The 26,098-nt window shown below is 30.3% G+C and overlaps 2 protein-coding genes across 2 annotated transcripts; both read left to right on the plus strand.

The window, feature by feature from the left end:
• Positions 1–13,889: 13,889 nt before the first annotated feature.
• Positions 13,890–14,468, plus strand: LOC147803402 (cyclin-dependent kinase-like 4). Its single transcript, XM_087151289.1, has one exon. It carries the CDS (start codon positions 13,890–13,892, stop codon positions 14,466–14,468), a length of 579 nt encoding a protein of 192 aa, XP_087007415.1.
• Positions 14,469–14,818: 350 nt separating this feature from the next.
• LOC107453130 (uncharacterized) lies at positions 14,819–22,483 on the plus strand. The gene is made up of 4 exons (XM_087151072.1): positions 14,819–15,500; positions 16,752–17,538; positions 18,851–18,960; positions 21,612–22,483. The coding sequence occupies exons 1-3, from the start codon at positions 15,387–15,389 to the stop codon at positions 18,952–18,954; spliced, it is 1,005 nt and encodes a 334-aa protein (XP_087007198.1). The 5' UTR covers positions 14,819–15,386; the 3' UTR covers positions 18,955–18,960; positions 21,612–22,483.
• Positions 22,484–26,098: the final 3,615 nt, after the last annotated feature.

Consider the following 26,098-nt stretch of genomic DNA (forward strand, 5'->3'; position numbering starts at 1 on the left):
GACTTATAAATATATGTCATAAGTTGATTTTATTTTAAAACCGACGTTGAACTGCCAAACCATTTTTTAGTTTGTGACTGTCAATGTTAAACTCCATGTCTTTGCAATTTAGAACCCAACCCAGAAGACAAGGGAACTCATGAATTAAGCTGTGGGACAATTTTTTGTTGCTGGATAGTGGCCCTCAATGTGTTACTTCCCACCCATATGACATTGGACTTTTTCAGAAGATATTACATGCAAGAAGATATTACATGATGATCTTAATCTTAAAAAATCAAATCAAAATTTAACTAAACAATGCTGTCTAAATAAAAAGTCAAAATTGTCTAGCTGTCTAAATTAGGGAAATAATAGTGCTTTATTACATACTCGAATTTCTTTTAGTAGTTTCAGAAAATTATGAACACCCCCTTGAAAAAATTCTGCGTACGCCACTGCACTCGAACTCACCTATCAGCTGAAATCGTGACCCATCTGACCCAGGGTCCAACCAATATGAGTCATGAGCCCAGGAAAGGAAAGGCGCTGGACTTTATGTCGTGCAGTTAGTATAGGCACTGATGTCATATCCTATTAAAGCCAAACCTCGTAGCACTGTCCTAAGGAGCACATCCATTTCTCGTCTCGCATTTATGCTTCTGCAACTTAATTAAATGCTGCATTAATAAAATGTAATATATGCGTAGTGAATTATTTTTATGAAATTTTGATACGAAACAAATTGAATACTCAAACAAAATAAATACAATAATACTCAATATTTAATAAATATTTTTTCTTCAATTCTTATTTAAATACGAGTCTCAACTTCCCCTTAGAATTCTGAGCCCACCGAGGAAGCAGTGGTGCCTACGATCGGACGTAGATTGATGCTACTATGGTGAAGGAAAATGAATTTCTTCGGGTGAGTTTTTATAAATTAGGAAAACATTAAAATTAATCATTATCCCTCGTCATTTTTTATTTCGCATTTTTTGAAGTTTTTTTTTTCGCGAATTATCATTGTATAAATTTATATTAGAAGAGAATGTGTTTAATTACATGGAATTTATATAAGTACTTACCCTGTTATGAAAACTAACATTATTAAGTTGAATGAAAATCACATTCTCTTCGGGATTTTTCAAAAACCAGCATTTATGATAGAGGCTAGCGCCTCTGACGAAATAGGTATACGAAATATCACCTGTTAAGCCATTTATTTCTTTGCAAGATGAATAGACCAAACCTAAAACATAAATATTTGGTTTTAGTAAACTCTTAAGTTTGGGAGATTTTTACAATTTGCAAGCCGAGTGCTTAAAAATGCTGTTTGAACTAACGTAAGCGCTAAATCATTTTAAGTCCTTAATGCAGTAATTTGCTAATTATTAATCTATAAAAAATTTAAAGTTTAATGTGGTATTTTTTAATGTCGCCTTATAAGTGTCTTCGAAGTGGAAAGGGTTAACTTGTAGTTGTCATGTAGTGGATATCGTGCTAAAAATTCGACATGTTCTGCTTTGAATAAAGAGTTGAATAGTTCTATTAAGTACCGCTAAGTTTTCACGGTTAGTTGATAGCTTTTGTAGTTAGAATGTTTCAAAGATATAACGAATTTCCCCGAGTCTTAAGAAATTTTGAAAAATTTATCTAAAGCAAATGGATTTAAATTGAAATAAAATTCTAATTTCTTTAATATAGTGGCTGAGATTAGACATCTGAGAGTAAATAGTTAATAGCAAACAGAACAGAAAGTACGAAACTGTATTATCACTAAGTATTATCCGAAAGTAAGACACTGTATTATCACCACTATATGTCATGTGCCTGTAGGTAGAAATTAAAATGCGTATATGTTTGAAAGTTCTGCAAATGGAATTTTAAAAAAATGAAACTCATCACTTAATTAAGATAGATTATATACCAATATAAAATTTGCTTCGTGATAAGTATATGAAGGAAGGATAAATATACCTCTTTCATATCTAAATTAAAATGTATCTGAAACGGCCACAATAATATAATACTGAAATGATACCATTACCATCCGCATGATATAATTGGTGCCTTCATAATTATGTTTATAACTACCAGAATACTTCATCTTCTTTTATAATAATTATATGAAGATCCGAAGGTAGATGATAAGTAATTTTAATTTGTTAGTGTAAACTAGCAACAAAATAGTTTTAGCTACGTAACAACAAAATTGATACCAGTTTTTAGTTTTTTCCAGGTGAGTACGAATCACTTAAAATTTTTAACATCATGACGCGTTATATTCATGTTTTAATTATTAAGCCATAGCAATGGATAAAATTGTTTTTAATCAATATTATTAAACGAAGAATCATAAAGTATAATATAAATTTTGCAAACAGTGAATAAAAGATTCGCATACAAAGTAACGCAACGTAGTTTCTCAGCCTATGAAATTTCTTTAAATATTTTATATGTAATTAGCAGAAATAATTTAAAATAAATGCTACCGAAATTCTGAAATTTTAATATCATAACACATGTGCGATAACGGCAAAAACTAAGAATGCAAAAACCAGGAAAATTTAATCAAATTAAATTAAGCTTAACATTTAGACAAAACAATTGTTTAATTGTTAAGCAGTTAATCAAATAAATTATATTGTTAAACGATTAAGCAAATAAATTATATTGTTTAACGATTAAAAAAAATTTTTTTTTGTTCTACAAATAAATTGTATTATCCTTCAAAACATATTTGTCCAGAAGAAAACTATTTCTCGCAGGATTCTGGATTTAAACTGTTTAACGTGAAAGAAACTTTAAAAACACTAAAACAACTGTTTAAATATATTAGAATAGCTTAAATTGAAATAAATTAAATTAAGCTTAACATTTAAACAAAACAATTGTTTAATTGTTAAACAATTAATGAAATAAATTACATTGTTAAACAATTGAAAAAATAAATTATATTGTTAAACGATTAAGCAAATAAATTATATTGTTTAACGATTAAACAAAAAAATTTTTTTGTTCTACAAAAAATTGTATTATCCTTCAAAACATATTTGTCTAAAAGAAACCTATTTCTCGCAGGATTCTGGATTTAAACTGTTTAACGTGAAAGAAACTTTAAAAACACTAAAACAACTGTTTAAATATATTAGAATAGCTTAAATTGAAATAAATTAAATTAAGCTTAACATTTAAACAAAACAATTGTTTAATTGTTAAACAATTAATGAAATAAATTACATTTTTAAACAATTGAAAAAATAAATTATATTGTTAAACGATTAAGCAAATAAATTAAATTCTTTAACGATTAAACAAAAAAAATTTTTTGTTCTACAAATAAATTGTATTATCCTTCAAAACATATTTGTCTAGAAGAAACCTATTTCTCGCGGGATTCTGGATTTAAACTGTTTAACGTGAAAGAAACTTTAAAAACACTAAAACAACTGTTTAAATATATTAGAATAGCTTAAATTGAAATAAATTAAATTGAGCTTAACATTTAAACAAAACAATTGTTTAATTGTTAAACAATTAATGAAATAAATTACATTGTTAAACAATTGAAAAAATAAATTATATTGTTAAACGATTAAGCAAATAAACTATATTGTTTAACGATTAAAAAAAAATTTGTTCTACAAATAAATTGTATTATAAATATAAATAACAATAAATTATAAATGTATCCAGAAGTAACCTATTTCTCGCAGGATTCTGGATTTAAATTGTTTAACGTGAAAGAAATTTTAACAACACTAAAACAACTGTTTAAATATAGCAGAATAGCTTAAATTGAAATAAAGTAAATTAAGCTTAACAGTTAGACAAAACAATTGTTTAATTGCTAAACAATTAATGAAATAAATTATGGTGTTAAACAATTGAACAAATAAATTTTATTATTAGTAGAGAGTATATAATTAGAAATTCTCCAACATAATTGTTTTTAAATAATTGGAAAGGTGAGTTTTTCAGAATGTTGTTTTAGAAATTTTTCTACTGATATTTTATTTTTTTCTGGGTGCTGAGCTGGTAGCTGGTAAGAGCTAATTCCATGCTACTGTTTTCTTTTTTTACATTACTATAAATATATTAATAGCAGTGGTTAATAGTTTTAAAACCTTTACATAAATATGTTTCGGAAAAATTGTTAAATAAAATATCGAATAAACACGAGTATAATATAACTTTGAGAAAGAGATAAAAATATTATTAAGAATATTCATTACTTACAAACTTGACAAAAAAGTATTCCTAGAATACAGAAAAAAAAATTAAAACTAGTCATTTTTACTGACTGGATTCTTATGATAAATTGAGTGAAAAACCAACCCTTTTATATACATTCAGAACACTTTCCACACGCATTAAAAGATTGCAAAGAGATCATCAACTGTTAATTGCATAAACTGTATTTATGTGTTTTCTCCCAACAATAACACATAAACTCTGTCAATTTATAGAAGTGATAGCAATAATGAGGTCAAACTTTCCAGTGGTCAATGACAAATCAAGGGAATACTCCCTTCTCAAATGTGTATAATTTAAATATGATGTAAAAATTCTGAGGCCATAAAGTATCTGTTGACAAGGGATTTATCCCATCTTAGATATGATTTACAGATGATTTTAAGTGCCCGAATCGACTGATCAAAGCAACTTCCCTGTTTTTACACACGCTTATCAAAATGAATGAAACTGTAGCTTCAGAATCATTATGTCATACATTTTACGCGCGTTTTATCAACACATTTATCACTGCAGGATGTTATGTCTTATTTCTAGCTGTTAAATGCATATATGGCAACGTTGCTTTTAAAAAGTAACGAGTAAAAGTACAAGTATTTTTAAAAAAAAGTAACGAGTAAAAAGTAAAAAGTTCTTATTTTAAAAAGTAACGAGTAAAAAGTACAAGTAAAAGTACAAGTACTGAACAAAAAAAGTAACGACTTAAAAGCCCATTTCTAGGAAATCGAAAATTCAAAGTAACTTAAACTTTTATTGAATAATATTCTTATGTTCTTTAATGATTTTGCGAAATTGTTGTTATTTATTTAATTATTTTTAATTTTGAAAGTTATGGATATTAATTTATTTTTAAATTCGGAAGAATATTATAATATAATTTTATAATATAATCGTATAATATAATTTTAAAATCAAATATAATTTTAATATCAAACTTTTTATGGATTTGCACGAAAAGGAAATTTTATCTATTGATTTTAATTTTTAGTTTATTATTTTTATTTATTTAAATTACCATTGATTTAAAATTGCTCTACTCTTTAGAGACGCGTTTTAAAAGCACAAGCGTAAACAAAGCAAACACGGGGTTTCAGTTAGCTTTGTGACCTTTGAGCTAGTAAAAAATAATTGAATGTGCAGTATAAGTTGAAACAGAAGGTATTTAAACACGAAGTTGGCTGTTAATGCATATATATTACACATTAATTTTATAAATTAAAAAAAAACATAAATATTATTTTTAAATATTTTTTTTTCAAAGCTTACCGAGTTTTAGAAAAAAGTAACGATTTCATTCGATATTTTCGTTACAAATACTTGTACTTTTTCCCTAAAAAAGTAACGAAAGTAGAAGTAAAAGTACTAAATTTAAAAAGTAACGAAGTACAAGTAAAAGTACATACTTTTTACTTGTACCGGCGGTACAAGTAACGAAAGTAAAAGTACTGCCATATATGGTTAAATGTCACTTTATCCATAACAAAAAAATTGCAGTGATTAATGAACAGAAATATTGAAAAAAACTAATCAATCATTTCTTTTTGCGTAGTGATTTCCTCGGAATGAATTATATTATTCGTACCTATATAAATAAATATAAGTTTTTTACTAAATAGTTATCGATTTTAAAGAATTTAGACTCTTTCGCTCTTGGCAAATATAAGTTTTTAACTAGTTAGCAATATTTAATGAAATATTAATAATAAACAGGGAAAAATAACAAAATGGTAACAGATGTGTTAGCGGCTTTAAAGAGTTTAACCCTGTAATGGGCCATTTATTTCTAGTAAAGGTAAATTAAAGTATTTTTGGAATTGGAATTGTTTTAAGAACAGTAATTGATATAAGAAAAAAAACTCATTTAGTTCATAAAAATGCCATTCTTTTGGTGGTAAATACATTTAACCTGACCCATTAGGAACTTATTGACTTTTATTTTTCTTTATTTACAAAAAAATTTTTATAAATGCTACAAATATCAGAAGGAATTATGTATTTTAAAAATTTTATACGTTTTTTTAAACTAACAAAAGGTTTTCAATTTTATTCAAACGCACTTCAAAAAAGTTATTAACAAATCCTTATGAAGTTATTAGAAACCTAAATTAAAAGTGGTGGTAAGTATACTTCCCACGGCCTTTGAAAGGTTTAATTACGATTGCCATAGAGCATTTGCAATAGGATGCCTACAACTGACGTGATGTGGATATCTCGATCCAGATTTGTTGTTGAAACGTGGCATTCTTTTACGTTAGCAACTGTTCCTTTAACTAGTAAAATGTGGTTGATAAAATATTTGTTAAAAGAAACGAATTTATTTACGTATAATTTTACATGTATTTTACGCTTTCGAACCGTTTTTTTGCTATAATTCGACGTTTCAACTTCACATAAACTTTACGAATGCTTTGTAAAATTTAAAGGTAGAATATACGTATTTTTGATGTGCAATTCATGGTTCTCTGCTACCTTGGTAGGTAATGGGGAGACTAGGCGGTAACTCTAACTTGTTCATGTGAAAGTTTAAGAGGAAGCTAAAATTAATATAGCAAAATAAATTCAGTTCATGCTGAATTTTCATAGTTTTCAAGAATATATATATATATATATATAAATATTTATTCAAATATGTTGGAACTAGATATAACGTTCTCACATTTTCGGGAACCAAAGACAACATCATAACAATCAGAAGATAAAAATAAAAGTTTTATTTTCCGGAAAAATATACAGTCACGAAACTGAGTGACTAACTTAAAATAAATTAAAATACAAAATAAATGTATAACACACTGAGTAGTAGTAATAGTAGCTTGGTGATTTCACAGATATTTATATGCTGGGAAAAGTGACATTTGTATCTTGCAGTCGGTTACAGCTAATTTCCGAGAAGAAGGAATATCAAGATCTGCTCGATGACAGGTTGCAGGTTCGGTATTCTCTTCGATTTAGTGAACTCTACAAATATATACAATATATTTATTCAAGAGTTCATATTTTTTCCCATCTAATATTATTGAAAAAGTGCTCAGCATGAAATTTAATTACAAACCAAGTATTATATTCAAATTAGTAAGTACAATTCGTGCTGAACACTTTATCAATTATATTCGATTATAATCTTTTTTTATCACACTGTTTGTTAATAAGCAATTACTGTTTTACTTTTAAAAGCAAATTTAAGAAAATAAAATAATGTCAAGCAGCATAAAAGTATTAAGAAGAACTAATTAAACTAAGGAAATATCTATAATTTCATGCACTTGCAGTTTGCAAACTGTTTTCTTTTTCAAACAGCGTATGATAAAAGCATTAATTTTCAGGTTGAAAGCACACATTGTTTTTTAATTTTGTTGTAATTAATTTTAAGTTCTTAAAAAACAACTGACGAGATTAAAATATTATGACTTTGATTATTTTTATGCTTCTAATAATTTAGTGATAAATAGTGATAAATATTTCATCATCATAGTTGGCCAGACAGTTCAAAGTGGGCCAATGCCTCCCTCTGAAGATATCTCCAAAAGATTTCCGATTTATCTTTGATATCCAATTCTTTATCCACTGAGTTAAAGATTATTTTCTATCTTAAAAATGCGAAACTCTTTTTTTTTCTATTTTTAAAAATAGACGTTGAAAGGGTATATATTAAATTTTGAGAGTAAATGTAGATATTTACTAACCTTAGCCAATTCAGCTTTGCACCATCTTTTTTAAATCCACGAAAAGTTTCATTTTTTCTTAAAACCAGCACCTTTATTCAAATTAACTGATAGAGAGGACTCCAGTCACGGCACTTTGCACTTAAGTGACAGGATATTCGGTTATCTCGCTACCATTTAGTATTTGTAAGATATTTACAACCGTTAGATTAAGTATATATATATATATATATATATATATATATATATATATATATATATATATATATATATATATATATATATATATATATATATATATATATATATATATATATATATATATATATATATATATAATATAAGGGCAACAACCCCTATATTTTGGTGGATTTATTTGTCAAGAAAGCAGGAATAATGAGAACATGTTGTGCACAAGATTTTATTTACTAAATAGATCGTGAAGCCGAAGTCACATCCCCGCTCTCCCGGCTGGAGAGGGGGGGGAGACAAAGTTCCAGTCAGATCCGACGGAGTTTAGTTGGTAAACATTATACACCAAAAAGTCACGCTAAAACATTGCTCCTCTATTTTATAGGGTGATAAAAAGTTGTGAAGAGGGTCCAGTCATATGCTTTTTCTGTATTCTTACGCCTCATCAAATTTATTTATTACTCATAGCAAATCGTTTAATCTTTCCTTATATGGAAGTGAAAGATCTTAAAATAACTTCTCTTTTGAAGTATAAATCTAATTATTATTCATTGGCATGTTTTTAGCCTTGAAGTCCCAAAATAGAATTTCTACTCTTATCTTTTACTAAAGATATTTTATGAAAACGAATGAAGTTTTAATGCTTTTATTAATACAAAAGTATTTAATTTTGTATTACATATATATATATATATATATATATATATATATATATATATATATATATATCGATAAGGAAAAGATTTTAAAAAAAGTAAAAGGAAAAAAGAATTTAATAGAATTTTAAATAAAAAAGAGGTAGAATTATTAAATATTTAAAAAAGTAAAAAAAACAAAACAGAAAATTAACAACGAAAAGATATAATCTCATCATCATAAACAATAGTGCTTTCTAACATTGTGTAAAAAGAGCAAAGTTAAGGATTAACACGCAAATTATACGAACATAAGAATGCGTATACGTACTAATACGAGATGTAGTACAAGTGTACGGAATTGAGATCACGTCCATGCCTTGTCATGTTTACGTCATTGAGTCGCTAGAGTCACTAGGGCTTGTTTTATATATGATACCGTTATCCGTGTAGTGTAAATCGAGCGCTCACGTATGCGTGATCACGTTGCTGAAGGGTTAAAACCTGATAGAAAAATATGAAGTGATGTTAAATTTAGCACACATATGAAATATGCTGAATTTTTTTCTCTTCTTAAAATAATTAAATTTATTTTCCTTTTTTAAGTGATTTTTTAAAAAAATCTTTCTGTGCACTGCAAGTAGTCTTTATATGAAATATTTTTTTTTTAAATTATCTGATTACATTTAAATAAATATTTAAATATATTATATTTGAATGTAGGTCGCAAATCGAATCCGTAGATAAATTTCAAATAATTATTAAATCTGTGCATTTTTATCGTGATTCTATGGGGATTCCTTTAGCAATATTTATTTATTTTATCGCATCCTTAAATACGTCTTATAGTAGTCCTTCTTTTATAGCATTCTTTAAGATTTCATAGCTTTATAAGATTTATCAGAAAATTCATATTCTATTCTTTTTGAAGGTTTTAAGAAAGTTTCACTTTAAAAACAAGTAACCTAGTTACACGAACTAAAACGTTTTTTTTTTTTGATTTTTCAATAAATAAATAAAAATAAAATATATTGAAGAAATGAAATGTTTAAATATTATGCCAAAAAAACGAAAGATATATAATGATAAAAATTTATTAATTCCACAATTGCAAAAAAATTATTCCCAGAATATACAAAAAATAATTTAAATGAGCCATTTTGACTGAGTAGGTTTTTATGATAAAATAAAAGAAGAAATATTCCTCTTATACAACTTTGTCACTTCAGTAAAGAAGATTGCACAGATATCTAACTCTTTATTACTTGTTGAAGCTGTATTTATGTGTTTTTCTGTCCAATTTATAATAAAGATAACACTGACGCGGTTAAACTTACCAGCGGTCAATGACAAATTAAGGGAGTTTTCCCTTCCCAAATGTCTATCATTAAAATATGATTTCAAGTGTCCGAGATGATAAAAATTATGGAAGCAACTTCCTTGTCTTATAAACTAACTTTTCAAAATGAATGAAATCGTTGTTTAAGAATTCTTTTTTTTTTTTTTGCGCCTTATCTCTATATTTTATTCATACAATTATCGTAAATTTAAGTTGCTTTAAGCGACAACACTAATGTGTTCACGTTTAATTTTTAGTCTCAAATCTTTTTTTCTATTACTTTCCAAAATAGTATCAAATTTCAGAGTGGTTTCATCATTTAGTTTGTTTAATTAAGAAAATGCAGTAAAGAAGTACTACTACTTGAGTTAATACTCAACAGTTCGAAATTGTGTTATATTACGTCAATACTTTTTTTTTCTTTACGATAGAATCTTGCAAACCTAATACCCTGGATGGGTATTTTTTTCTTTATTAGTTTTCTAATTTTATTCATCCCGTCTCTGTTTTCTGCAGTATGTTTCATTCCATTACTGATTTCAAACAAACATTTTCTGTTGACAAATCTGATTGATTGCTATACATATAAACGTCAGTTTGTTTCAACATAACTTTGAAATAAATTAATGAGACCAAACTTTTCCTCTATAAAAGCGGAAAGTTTGGGGCGAGCTTCAAAATTGAGATGGAAATAAAGCGAAGAGTGCTTGCTTTTGAAATGTTAACTTTTCACATTTTTATTTTAGAAATTCTGTTCTGCCAAATTTGTAAGTTAAAATTTTTATTTCGGAAATAATTTTATTTTCTTATCTGCAATTGCAAATACATTTTATTCTTATATTTTAAAGTAATGGTAGTTATTAAGAATTTGTTATTAATTTAAGTCGTCCACATACACTATGATTTTAAAGACATTTCTCATTCTTTTTAAAAATCTGAATTAAGATTTTGCGAAAAAAAATTTTTATTATTTTAAGAAGAGAAAAAATCTGTGCCTATTTCATATGTGTGCTAAATTACTAATACGAAGAAATAAATCTATCACGTTTTTAACCCCTTCAGCACCGTTTCTTACACATACGTGAAAGCCCGATTTATATTTCACCGATCATGGTTTAGAATTCTTTTTTCACTTTTAATTTTGTTATGCATTAAATTGATGAGTTCATTCTTGAGGTATGGGACCAGAGAAATCTCATAAATACTTCTTGAGTTGTGAATAAAAGAGAATTACATCGATATTTTTGTTTTTATTGTTTTAATTAAGAATCAGAAATTCTAACCTACATTTCAAACTGGATCGTTTTCAACATTAATTCAAATGAATATCACAAATAAAGAGGGTCCCAAACTGATTGACATGGTCCCAAAGGTTAGAGTTGAAGCAAGAAAAAAACCATGTCAAAGTATAAACTTACTGAGGCTGAAAAAGTCAGGCCAAAGAATGTAGACAGAAATACCTTGAGCGTTGCATACAAACGGAAAAACGAAAGGATTCCGTTCACAAACGCAAGCATGAAGCCCGTTCCTCACAAAAGTACCTAAGTGGTTGACATAATTGAACCCTTCCGAAGAGCAAATGGTGACTCTCCTAACATCTTTCATGTAAATACGAGAACTGGGTACTGATCACCAGGTTAGGGATAAAAGGATCCATTGTCAACGTACCCAATGACTTGCACAAGACCGTATACTGTCTTCCACACATTATAAATAATTCATTCAATATTCATGTAAAATTGGAAAAAAAAAGTTTAGCTTTCAAATCATATTTCATGTATGAACATGTGAATCCGAAACGGGTGTATGATGCAGCTTACAATCTCCATCGAACACCATTGTACCAATCCGAAAATGTTAATATTGATCTCGATTGGCTGTACAATGTCTATTCAGTCATCAGAAGAATTTACACAGAATGTGTCTGAGCTGCATTCTGATATGTCTGTGAAATTGTGTACCGAGCAGTTCAGGATTAACAGTTAAAATGTCCAAAATGAAAACACAATAAATTTGCTTTTCCAAAAAAAATTAGACAACAACCATTTTGCCAATGGTTTACCTATGATCGCCTTGCGGTGATCACTAATTTTCTCTTAAAATTTTATTAGTTTGTTTTATTATATGCATTTAATTTCAGGAGAATATGGAGAATAAATTTCTTTAAGAAATGAAGAAAGCTTGATTATACTGAGTAAATGTACATCCAGAGAATATCTGCATCAAACCTCTTAAAGTACTGTTTTAATTTAGGGACCCTTTATAAATGATGTCACTCTTGGAGGAGGGGGGGAAGGGAGGTTTGTGAGTTGTAAAAATTTGTGACACAGGGTATTATGATATAGGTGTAATATGAAGTGTACTGCCCCTCATTTTGGTTAAAATTAAAAAAATTTCAAAATCAGCAGCGCAAATTTTTTTTCTTCATTAAATTAAGAATTCATATAATAATTATTGTGACGGTTACTAATACTAATACTATTAAAACACGAAAATCAGAAATTAAAATATACTTTGAAATATACGTGTAATAATGGGAAAAAATATCAAACTTTTTGACAAAATTGAGAAGGGGATCAGAAATATTTTTTTTAAAAAGTGTTCAACATTATTTATGGACGGCTCCTTAGTTTTCACTTAAACTGTAAATTCCTGATTCAGCTGGAAGTATGTTCCTTTCAATTTTATAAACTCTTATTGAATATTATAATTTTTGCCAGAATCATGTTTAAAATTCACTTAATTCGAGATCAAGACATTTATAATCTTCTTTTCATTACATGATGTTATGGTAAAAAAAATGGTTTATTAAGATGCTTGAGAAACTGGAATTAATTGATTTTCTCAATAATTTAGATTTTTAAGACATAGCGTGGATTGACCATGTTATTATATGGCTCATTACTTGGTAAAAAATAAATGAAATGGGGACTTAATAAAACTCGAATAAGATCTTACTATTAATCAAATTTTATATTTTTTCAGCATAATTTATTTTGATTGACATTATATTTTTTATTTTTTATAAAAGACTTGATTGTATCTTACTGCTACGTAAGTGATTTTAAATAAAATGTTTTAAAAAGTTCTGTTACAATGTAAACAAAAGAAGTTTTACGAGGTAGATACAACTTCAAGATAGTTTTTTTTTTCATACGAAGAATTAAACTATACTACGGTTTATGATCGTATGAAAATTTTGAAACACCATAAAACTCTGAATCAAAATTTTAAGGCAATTTTTAAGACTCTAGAGGAAAAGCAAACTTTAATTTTTGATTCTAAGAACAATTTTTTTGTTTTTAATGTTCTTAGCTGATTTTGTTTCTAAATTTTGGTGACAAATTTTGGCGAGTTAGAATAAATGTTTATAAAAGTATACAGTATAGGAACAGTAAAACGAGCTGCATTTGTGAAGTTTTTTTTCCTAGTAATATATAAATTTATAATTATGAATAACTATTAATTCTATCATCAGAAAACATCTTGTAACGATATAGAAAGGTTAGTAGGCCTTTAAAGAAAATATTGGGGGCAATTGCTCACAATTAAAAAATTACATAAGCTCTAATGTAAATTTAAAAAGCAATTTTTAATAACATTTAACAATGCTATTTAGAAATGTATTTCAACAATGGTTGTCAAATAATTGAAATGATTCGTTTAGCAAATTTTAGGATTTGCGTGCATTTTAAGTCAACAATGAAATTCTCTTATTATTGTAATTTATTCTATTCTATCTTACTCATTTGAGTTGTGTGAAATCAAATGCTGTGAATTCAAATAAGTTTAGAAAAAACGTTGTTATTTAATACAAGATTTAAAATGGCGAAAGGTGCGAAAAAAATTTCAAATGATAAACGTGCTAAGCGCGTTAAGAAGGCAATTAAAATATTGCAAAAGGAGAAAAAATATACTATCCTTGGCTGTATTGGAGCAGGCTCCTTTGGACAAGTGTTCAGAATGAGAGAGCCCTTGAACAAATCTGAGCTGGCTGTAAAAATTGTGCCGTACGAGATGGTGTCAAAAGCCGAGTCTGAATTATGGAAAAATCTAAGACATCCCAACTTAGTCTCCTTGATAGGCATGCACAAATTGAAGAGACAAAAAACTTTTGTCTTCTTGATGCCAGTGTATCGAAGCACATTGCTTGATTCCATTCAAGACGCAGCTTTTCGAGAAAAGAAGGGAGCTTATAATATCGTGAAGTGTTGGCTGAAAGATGTGCTCCAAGGTTTGGACTATCTTCATTCTAACGGAGCTTGCCATCTTGATATTAAACTTGACAACGTACTCCTATCAGATGAAAATTCAGCACTCTTGTGCGATTTCACATTCTTGAGGGAGTCTAAAAAACCTCTCCACAAGTACGTATTTGGTTTTCAGTTATTATTTCATAAATGAAAGGATTTAGTTACTTCTGCTATCAAATGTAGTTTATATGGAATAGATGATTTTTCTGCTCTGGTAGCTTATGATTTTCTTTAAAAAAATTATATATGTAAACACTGATTTGCGTATTACGACAAAAAAATTCTTTTTATTTTTAAAAAAAAATTTATTTTGTAAAAAACATTCTGATAAAACATACATAATTATTTATTTTAACTAGTAATGGGTACAAAGATCCTTAATATAAGCATTTGAAATTGAATGTTTAAAAAATAATCGTGCTAAGTTTATAAATAACAACATCTATCTTTTGAAGTAATTATTTTCTGAACTAAAGATTATAAATAATGTTATGTTTTAATTCAGGTTCATTATTTACAACTTAATGATTTCAGGTTGAATGGATACTGTTAAATGTCGTGGTAGGCAACTTAACTTAAAAATGAAATTTACTTAGCCAAAAATCAACGAAAAAATTTAATTTTGTGTTGTTGTCGTTTTGGCGTTCTTAGTTTAAACTTTCATCAATATGCTCTAAATGATTTTGGATAAAACTGAACTTCTGGTTTTGATTCGTTATTGCTATAAACGAGATCTTTAAGCAAGGGAAATTTTGACAAGCGTTGCAGAGCTTTTGAAACAACCTAACACCATATGTGTTTTCGTTTGAAGTGTATGAAATTTAATTGTAAAAAAGTTAAGACATTCAAGGTCAATTTTATTGAATTTCATCTTAAGTTTAGTCTTAATACAATAATATAGCTATTTTACCACAATTTAGCACTGTAAATTTAAAACAATGCTTCTTATTTATTAACCAAAAACAAAACTTTTTGTTGCAGACAACATATAGGCGTACCACTTGTATACCAACCCCCTGAAGTTGTCTTGTATAAAGAGAGAAAACACCTTGATGGACCTAGCATAGACATGTGGGCGTTCGGTTGTCTGGCTATGGAACTGCTTAGTTATTTCGCCATAACAAGAGCTGCACCTACGGACCAGAGAAAAGAAATGTATACGACAATACTTAACCGATTAGAGGTAGATTATTATTTCATGCTGTATAATCTAACAGTGGACTGATCATACGATTCAGTTTCTAGTAGATCACCTATGCCGCGAGTGAGTGTTAACTTTTATTAGTCTGCGAAGAGTTAGAGAGAATGCGGTATTGGTCCTCGTTAAACTGTTCATATAAACAGCTCGATTTCGCATACGGGTCTACCAAAGCGTGAGAGTCATTCCCTACGCAGAAGATCAAAATTGGGATGTCGTGTCTTTGGATGATACTTACACCCAATTTACACGAGGACAAAAAAAGGTGTCTGAAAGTAGTCTTTCGACGACACAAGCCTGAAAAAATGTTTGTCAAATTTACACCATTTCTGATGTTAAGAGCACCAACTTGTAAGGAGTAGCAAAAAATAATCACGTGACACAAAGAGCCAATCATCTCATGCCTGAATTCCGGCCTGACTCGAAGTTGTCTTCACCAGGCAATGCTTGCCTCTGAAAACAGTCTAGTTGAAAAATGAGGTTCACATTTGTCTGGTGACATCACGAGCGTGATACCAGGCCTCGTGTAAATGGGAAGTTAGGGATGTTTCACAGACCGCAGCTCCAGTTGTGATGCAAATTGAGTACTACCACTACTAGTCATACAGTTTGAAATCTGTTTAATGCCTTTCTCTTCAACGAACTTAACTTGAAATTACCAAACATTAACATCTGCGTAGTTGTAACTTACGAATTGAGACACCCACACACTTCATTTTCTTTGGTCAAAAATCGCTTCAGTTTTAAGCAAGCTATTTTATTTAATTTGAATACCCACGTGCAAATTTTATTGTGATTAAATAACACCTACATTGATTAAAAAAAATTTTTGGTTTGTAATTAAAGCGAAAACGCTTTCAAAATAGATATATTACATTTTTATTATTTTTTAATTTTTAAAGCTAGTTTTTAATTATATTAATATTTGTTTTAACCATCTCTATACTTTAATTTGAGATTTGATGAGTTTAGAAAATTAATTTCAAATGTGCCAGCAATCACCGACCTGATTTTTAACTCAATTAAATTCATTTTTGTAGCTTACTGGTACAAATACTTATCTTTCACAAATACTATTAAAAAAAAACTTCTTTCCTTCAAATCAGTCGGCAAGGATATGTAATGTAATGTGTGAAGTTATGAGACAAATATAACAAATTTAGAACTAAACATAAATCGAACTTATAACAACTATAATTAATATCTAAATATATACTAGCTATACTTTCTTCGCAGGAAAATAGATTACTGTGGCCAATAATGACAAAAATCTTCAGTGCTGATGACTTGCGTGAGACAGATGTGAAACTTGCTCTCCAATTCATTAAAGAGTTTTTGAAATTTGACGCTTCGCACAGACTACCAGCTTCTAAAGCATTGATGCACGACTTTTTTCACCAAGATGATGACAGCATTCATGATAACGTAGATGCTAAACACACATCACCGACGAATAGCACTGCGCAACACAGCGAGCATTTATCAGTAGATGAAGCTGCGATCTTAGAAAATATTGATGCAAACCAGACAAAAACTCTTTCCGAAAGAAATAGGATGCAAGTGAATGAATCCCAAATGAGTGAGATTGTTATTAATAAATCTACGGATGAGCAAAGTATGCCAGGAACGGAGATGATTACACTGATGTTGAATACTCTTTCCGTAAAGGGCATCAAGTTAGAGGATGAGTGCGGTATGAAACCGTCTGATATTGAGGAATCAGACAAGGAGCAAAGCGTGACAAAAACTGAAGATAATACAAGGATTGATATGGAGAAAAACATAGACCTCATTTTGCTTAAAATGACTGAATTGACAGATGAAGTGAAATACCTCCGTATCAAAATGGAGAATATGGAAAAGAGAATGGAGAATCTTATAAAGATAAACATGAACGACGAAACAATCACAAAAACTGGCGAATCAGGGAATATAAGAAATGAGATAAAAGGAGAGTCTATTGTTCATAAACCCATTGACAGCGTGAGGATAAACTCTGATGAAGTAGCGATTGCTCATAAAGGTGAGAACTCTTAAAACAAGTATAAACAAATACTTTTTCTTTAACCGATTTTGTTGACTTCGATAACTGCATTATTCAATTACTTAACAATTTTAAACAAACTTTTCTCCTTCAACCGTTTTTGTTAACTCTGAAAAACATAAAATTTAATCACTTTAGTATAAACAAAGAAATAATAAGCACACATACTCTACAAAGAAACTACAAAGAAAATTTCGCGGCAACTTTTATTTTTGTTTAAACTTCATTTTTGCTACCAATAAATTAATTAAAATATATTTTTTTGCTTATAAGATATATAGATAATATTAAGGTTAGTATAAAAGTTTGATAATCAATAAGTAATGTGCTAATATGATTAATATTATCTATGCAAAACCATTTTATGCTTAAATAAAACTGTACCATCTACATTAAGTGTAAATTTAAGATTCGATAATGTTTAAGAGTTAATTGTATTTCTACGCAGTTTATAAGGTGTCCCGTACTTTCTGCAATTAATTTAAATTTTTAAAAGCATGTCAAAAAGGAAGGCAAAATAGTCTACTCATTGGGGATAGCAAATATTAATTTCATCGAGGATGAAACAAAAATGCAATCGAAATCTAACAAATCCTTATTTAAAAAAGCGGGAAGTAAAACATCAAAACAAGATAAATAGTCCGTTTTTGAAAGTGTGAAGTGTTTCTAATAATCATGACATTACTCTTCGCAATTTTAATAATCAAACGGTCAATACGTATATTTGTTCGGGTTTATTTCAGAAAAGGATAACAAAAACACAATTTAAAATCTGCCATGACAAAACTTTTGTAATTGTCATAAATAAATAAATTCTAAATATATAGAAAGAGCAGCGATGGCTCAGGGGTTAGACAGTTCACCTACCAATGAGGTAACCAAGTTCGAATCCCAGCATTGACTGGTTGATATGAATTCTACCCCGTCTGACACCAAACACAGAGCTGACGTGAAATATCCTCAATAGTAGACGGATAATGGGTTATTGTCCCCTTGCCGTTACGCTTACCGCAAGAAGTTTTCGTGTTTTTCTTCTCTTTATAACGCAAATGCAGGTTGGTTGCATAAAATAGTCCTCAACGAAGGGTAGTTTGTCCCAATGCATCATCCAAGAGTTCCCTGGGTTAGGTTCAAAATTACAAAGCTACGGAATTGAACATTGATAGTCGTAAACTCAAAATTGAGTCGGCTTTTTAACGGCGGTTATGAAATAAGACTAAAATATCTATATAATTACTGATGAAAACTATTTTTGACAAAATGCTTAAAACTTTACTTTTTTTTAACATAGAGATTACAGTTAAAAAAGAAAAGAAGACAGGACGTGCTTTAAAGTGGATGAGAACTGCTTGCAGAAGTGCATTTAGTTTATTCAAGAAGAGAAGATCAAACTAACTACAAGTAAGATCTTTAATTTATAATTCTTTTTTTAAAAAAAATAAAACCTAAACTGAAAAAATTATGATACAAATATGTGGTACTTAAAAATAATTGTACTGGGCTCAGAATATTACTTAAATGCCTAAGATGGGGTCATAGATATATATATATGATCGCAGACTATTGAATCGGGTTAACTCATAAAACTAATTAAAAGATAAGTTTCTAATGTAATACTCACAATCCCAGTAGCGGAAGCCCTCCTGCACGGCATCAAGCTCAGAATGTTATTTTAGAATCTGCAGATTTTTTATCCGAGTTATCTTTATAATATTAAGAAAAAAAGCAAACGAACTATAAGCAAAAAATTGCTGAAACTCCTTTAAAATATATCTATAAATTTGTTTTTAAGAAAAATTAAAATGGTGAATGTCGAGAACACCACAAAGAACAAAAAGTAAAAAAAAATTAAACTGCTGTTTGTAGAAAATGCAACACCATGAAAGAATCATCAGAATCAAATGAAATTTAATGCAGAAACGACTTGTACTGATACAAATAAATGATGAAAATTTCAAAACAAAAGAAACAAATTAAGCGTCCGAAATCAGTATTTGGTGCAGCCACCACGCGCTGCAATAAGTGCTGCTATACGACGTGGCATGGAGTCAAACAGATGTTGAATATCTGCTTGAGGAAGAGAATTCCATATCGCTTGTATGCGCAACCAAAGTTCGTCTTTGGAAACTGCAGGACGCGGATCACGAGTGAGACGCCGACCAACCATATCCCACACGTGCTCAATAGGCGACATATCCGGCGAATAAGCAGGCCAAGGAAGAAGTTGCATGCGTTGTGCTGAACAGAAGTCTCTAACAGTCCGCGCAACATGTGGGCGTGCATTATCCTGCTGAAAGATAGCTCCAGGGATGCCTTGAAGGAAAGGAACGACTTCGGGCTGTAGCACTTCACGGACGTATCTGTTGCTATTGAGATTACCCTCAATTCGTATCAAATTGGATCGTCCATGATACGAAATCGCACCCCAGACCATAACTCCGGGTGTTCGACCACTATGTCGTTCAATAATACACTCAGGAAGGCAGCGTTGACCGGCATAACGTCTAACACGAACACGGCCATCATGGGTCCACAAATTGAAGCGTGATTCATCTGAAAAGACAACTTGGTGCCAATCAGCTCGCCAGTCTCTGTGCTCAAGAGCCCACTGCCGACGCAGCCGTCGATGATCCGCCGTGAGGGGAATCCTGTATAATGGCACCCTTGCACGCAATCCACGGCGCAGCAGACGACGACGAATTGACGAAGCCGACAATTGTACACCTGTAGCAGTAGACCAATGTGCTGCCAGCTGCCTGGAGGAAGCTGTGCGATCATTCACCGCCATGCGGAGCAGGTGTCGATCATCGCGCTCTGACGTCACCTTCTGTCGTCCAGTGCGTGTTTTTCGAGTTGTTCGGTGCTCGTCGGTCCACTGCTTCCGAACTCGCATCACTGTGGAACTGTTCCGATGCATACGAGCTGCTATTGCGCGATAGGAAAATCCTCCTTCTCGAAGGCCGATTATCCTCCCTCGTTCAAACTCCGTAAGTTGCTTGAATTTCTTATTCTTCCGTCGTGGAGGCATACTCAGGTCTCACTAAACGTTTGCCACTAACAAATAATCATAGACTATTTTCAACGTCCCGCTACAGCACTTTATTTATACGCTTTCAGCATCAATTCAGAGGGCGCTGCGCGCGCCACGCACGCGCGATGGCTCTGAAACTTTATTAATTTGCATAATATCCTATAATTGACATTTGCTGCGAATTTCATTTGATTCTGATGATTCCTTCATGGTGTTGCATTTTCTACAAACAGCAGTTTATGTTGCTTGAATGCAGATTTAACTGTATACGAATTTATTGAATTTTCTTAGGTTCATTGTATAAAATACAACTTAAATTTAAAGAATGTAAAGTTGATAGGTATAAGGACAATATATTTACAAATTTTAATACATGTATGTTAGAATGAGCTGAATATTTACTATTATTTTCACAATTCCTTCCATATAAAATCCTTTTATTTAGCAAATCTTAGATACGATCGATCACTGATTTCCAATCTGCTATTGGTTTCTCTCTACAAAATACAGTTTTTATGCGATTTCATAATGTAATTCTAACCAGGAGTTTTTAAAACTCATTTGAGGGAATACTAAATGTCCCCACATTTCTGCTATATAGGCAATAGAAGAAAGAAGATAATACATTTCAGTTTATGATGCGATGCGTTAAAGTCATACGTTTTTAAGTGTTATTTTCAAAGGAGCAGACAAGTATATTTGTATGTATATAAACCTTTATGTTCCTAATAAACGTGTACATTTAGACAAAAAATATACTAAACTGAAAACATCATTTTGAAGAAGAACTAATGAAAAAAAATGAAAAAAAAACTAATTTGAGATTACCCGAATTAGGTGAAATCAAGTAATTGTACAATTGCAACAAAAAATTTATTCCCCAGTGTGATTGAAGGAACTGAAAACTAATTTTTGTCCGAAAAATTACCATTCAATCTAAAGTCTCGCTTTCTTCTTGAATTGGAATTTGTTGTATGCCTTTTTTTTATTATCATTAAGACATAAAATACTTTTCTTCTAGATTGTATTACTCACAGACTATTGATTTGCATGATAGACAATTTATAATCATTGCAAAAAACGACTTCAAAGTGAAAATTATATTGGAAAAGTAATAAAATGGTGATGACTCTTGAAAAGTTTTTCATTGACGGACTTAAATCTTGAATTTACATTTGGAAATTATTAAATGATGATGACCGAAAAGCTTACCTTTCACTCATGTACGACGGACTATTATTTTGCAGAACGGACAATTGTTTTGCAGAACGGACTATTGTTTTGCAGAACGGACTATTGTTTTGCAGAACGAACTATTGTTTTGCAGAACGGACTATTGTTTTGCAGAACGAACTATTGTTTTGCAGAACGGACTATTGTTTTGCAGAACGGACTATTGTTTTGCAGAACGAACTATTGTTTTGCAGAACGGACTATTGTTTTGCAAGACGGACTATTGTTTTGCATTACGAACCGATTAATATTGTTTTGCATTCTTTTTTAGCAAGACGGACTATTGTTTCATAAGACAGATTATTGTTTTGCATAACGGACTTTTGTTTTGCATAACGGACTAATGTTTTGCCTAACGGACTATTGTTTTGCAAGACCGTCTAATTTTTCACAGGACAGACACAATATTGATTTGCATGACGGACAATTTATAGTCATTGCAAAAAGCGACTTAAGAGTAAAAATTTACGTTGGAACAGTAATATAATGATGATGACTTATGATGGACATGATGGATTTATGATGGTTTTCGTTTCGTTTTACATATGCACGACGGACTAATATTTCGCATGAAGGACAATTTGAATCAATCCAGAAAGATAATCCAATTTTCTTTCTTAAATTATATTTACTGCTATAATGTTATTCTTCATTGTCTAAAACTGGTATTTGGTAAATGTTTCAAAATTTATTTATTTTCCTTTTAAGGAAATAAAGAATTATTTTCATAATACCTTTTAGTCGTTAATTCATTAAAATACACGCAGTAATTGTAAAGATTTTATTTAAATCCTCTTTTTAATAAATTATCTAAATTGTCTCATAACACATTATTGAACTCGATGAAAAATTATTTATGCATTTTTTATAATTAAAATTATTTATAACGGAAAACGTTTTGATTGGTAATGTATAATTAGTTTTATTAATGTTAAAAAATGTTATAGAAACATCATTTTTTAAAATAATTGCCGATCATTTCCTTAAAAAATTTCATTCAGGTTTAAGAATGCAAAAAACAAATTGTTTATGATTTGTTACAATATTATAAGACCAATAGTAACCGACCTACCCCCGAAGGAGTTTGCGGATAAGGGTTTCACCCGTTTGCACGTGACTAAACACTACCAAACTACAGAAAAGTAAAAGTACTAAATTAAAATGATTAAAACACATAGGAAAAATCCCAAAACCGAAAAAGTAAAATAAAATAAAACAGAATAAAGAATAAAAGTACTTAAAACATCAAAGTGGATAAAATCAACCGACAATAAAAGTGTCAAAAATACAGGTAAAAACATATAAAAGTAAGGTCAATTAAAACATCAAAGGGTAAAATATGAAAAATCACATTAAAAATAAAAAGACTAAAATAAGCCCAATAGAAAAAATAAAATAGTCGACTAAAAGTTCAAGTGTCTCCCTTTCAAGGCTAAGTGCCTCTAAGATCAAAATGTTCTAAGGTAAACCAAAGTTTCACTGAGGTGATAACACTCAAAGATGACACCAGGTAAGACAGAGGGTGCTGAGCTTGACCAAGAGCAAGATTTCATTTTGAATGTCCTATGTATAAGGAAGATGCCAGTTTAAGGAAACGGCAAGTGCCGGAGTAAAATACTAAAAGCAGAAATTTAAAACCAGAAAACCTAAAAGCCGAACGTTTAAAAATAAAACCAGATAAAATTAGTCAGGTGTGCTCGCAGGGGCAAGCAGATCATCGAGGGTATATTTAAGAATTTCGATGATTTTCTCCCTGCAGTCAATATCAGCATAAAGTTGATGTTGAGTGTATTGATCCCATTTTCTGCCACGGATCCTCTGGAATTTGGGACAAAATTTTATGAGGTGGTCAATGTCTTGTACTCTGCCACAAAATTTACAATTTGCTCTTTTATTAAAGAATTTCTGCTGATATATATTGTTACAATATATAAAAAAGAATCTTTTCGGCAGACTTCAAGCTTAAAAACGAATAGTATTTGAGCCGCATATTACAAAAATACATATTAGTTTTAGAGAATTTATTTTGGGTGACTCCTTCAACATTAATATGACGTTGGACACGACTTCTCCATAACTATTGCTCCGAGCTCATTGAAATTCTGAAAACTTAATCTAGATAATAGCTGTACCCTGCGTGCGTTGCAACGCATTCATTCTGAACTTTAATTTAAAAAAACTGCGTATACATCGCAATGAAAATAATTTACATCATTTTATGTTCATATATCATATCATACCTCATTTTCATTATTACACATCGGCTGATAAGTTTCCGGTCTGACATAGAGATGGCGCCCTAAATGCAGAATTAGTATTTTGTTTAGCCAGTCCTAACCTTCAAATAAAAGGTGTCAAAATTTTATAATGATCTGTAGATTGGTTTTAAAGTTAAAGTGATTTTAATCTTTGGCCTCAAAATAGGCGTTTGTTTCGACAATCACTTCCTCATTCGTGCTGATCTCTTACTCGCGAACACTTTTTTCAAGTCTGCAAACAAGTAGAAGTCACTAGGAGCCAAATCTGGTGAATAGGGTGGGTGCAGGTGAATAGTGGGGGGCAGACACAACGTCAAACAGCTCTCGGAATCATCAACTCGTTGTTGTTTTTGGTCAACTGTTAAGCATACGCGGCACCCACTTCGAAAACAGCTTTCTCATAAACAAATGTTTGTGCAAAATAAAGCCTACACGCTCTTGTGATATATTTAAAGTATCAACTATGTCATGCAACTTCACTTTGCGGTTTTCTATAACAATTTTGTGGACTTTTATAATGTTTTCCGGATTAACATCACCTTTAGGGCGTCCAGAGCATGGCGCATCTTCAACATTTGTACGACCACGTTTAAAATCAGCAAACCAGTCAATAATGGTGAATTTTCCTGCTGAAGAACACGGATAACACTTATCGAGCCAAGCTTTAGTTTCTACCGTGTTTTTTCCCATTATAAAATTTTGACACCTTTTATTTAAACGTTAGGACTTGCTAAACAAAATACTAACTCTGTATTTAGGACCCCATCTGTATGTCAGACCGGAAACTTATCAGTCGATGTGTTATTATGTTCATATATCAATTTTTCTGTCCATATGTTAGTGAAAACAATTTGATAATTTCACGTTTCTCTGTTACAACTGCGTATTAATCAGATGGTATTTAGTCGACGGCAATTCTAAATAATCTAGTTCAGTGGTGCGCAAACTTTTTTCGACTGCGACCCCTTTAGTAGAGAGAAAATTTTTGGCGACCCCTTGAGATAAATGTTTCCAAATAAGATGTATATTTCGCGCATTTCTTTCGTTTCATCCAATAAAAACATCATCATATTTGACTCATATTAATTTTATTTATAATTTTAAGAAAATACTTTTTGTATAACACAAAAATCAGTAAATTGCCCTTTAATGAGATGTATGTGGCAGCAAGTTTCTAATTATCTCATCGATGTTTTGGATGTATGTTGTTAATTGCAATTCGCATATCATCCTCAGGGTTTAAACGCGAGCGGTATTTTGTTTTTATTGAAACTAGTTTTCAAAATCCAGTTTCACATAAATACGTTGATGCAAATTGTATTAACACTCTGATGGCATTCTTGCATAAAATGGGATATTGTTTTTCCACGGATAGCCAAAATTTTTTGTCAAGGCTAAGTCTTAAATTGATTTCGACTCAGTAGTTCTCACTAATTTGAAGAGTTGAACTGCATATGTCAAAGGAAAATGGATCACGAATCCAACCAAGATTTTCAGGAAAATCCTCGAGTCTTCTCGAAGAATTTTTCTTTAACTTTTCAATGTGATTTTAATGTTGAAATGATGTTTTTAAATGTAAATATATCTATATTATTTTTTTTCCTTGATAAAATCGTTAAAGCAAGGGAACATGGTGTTGTTTTTATTCAGTTCAGTTTTGTCAGAGACTAAGATTATTCTTCAAAGCTTGAATTTTACTGGCTGCAGTTATGATAGTTGAATTCTCACCCTGCAAGCTCAAATTTAAGTCGTTAAGTTTTTCGAAAATATCAACTAAATAGCTCAGCTTCCCTAGCCAAACTTCATTGATATAATAACTTGCCAATCTATGTTTCTTTTCGATTAAAAACGTGTACAATTTATTTCTTAAATCAAATATCCGTCGTAGTATTTTCCCACGTGAAAGCCATCTGACTTCGGTGTGTAACAGTAAATCTCTCATACGTTGAACCCATCTCATTGCAAAGTATTGAAAAGAGACGGCAGTTGCATTTAATGTAGTTAATTGAACTAACAG

Source organism: Parasteatoda tepidariorum, chromosome 9 (genome assembly GCF_982258835.1).
Source record: "Parasteatoda tepidariorum strain Cologne lab strain chromosome 9, Ptep-v5.0, whole genome shotgun sequence".
NCBI classification, from domain to species: domain Eukaryota; kingdom Metazoa; phylum Arthropoda; class Arachnida; order Araneae; family Theridiidae; genus Parasteatoda; species Parasteatoda tepidariorum.

Bases quoted from the DNA above. Each gene is read 5' to 3' on its own strand.
- LOC107453130 (XM_087151072.1), top strand. From the start codon at position 15,387: ATGTGGGCGTTCGGTTGTCTGGCTATGGAACTGCTTAGTTATTTCGCC. The intron at 15,501-16,751 runs GTAGATTATTAT...CTTTCTTCGCAG, and splicing joins CAATACTTAACCGATTAGAG to GAAAATAGATTACTGTGGCC. The intron at 17,539-18,850 runs GTGAGAACTCTT...TTTTTAACATAG, and splicing joins AGTAGCGATTGCTCATAAAG to AGATTACAGTTAAAAAAGAA.
- LOC147803402 (XM_087151289.1), top strand. From the start codon at position 13,890: ATGGCGAAAGGTGCGAAAAAAATTTCAAATGATAAACGTGCTAAGCGC.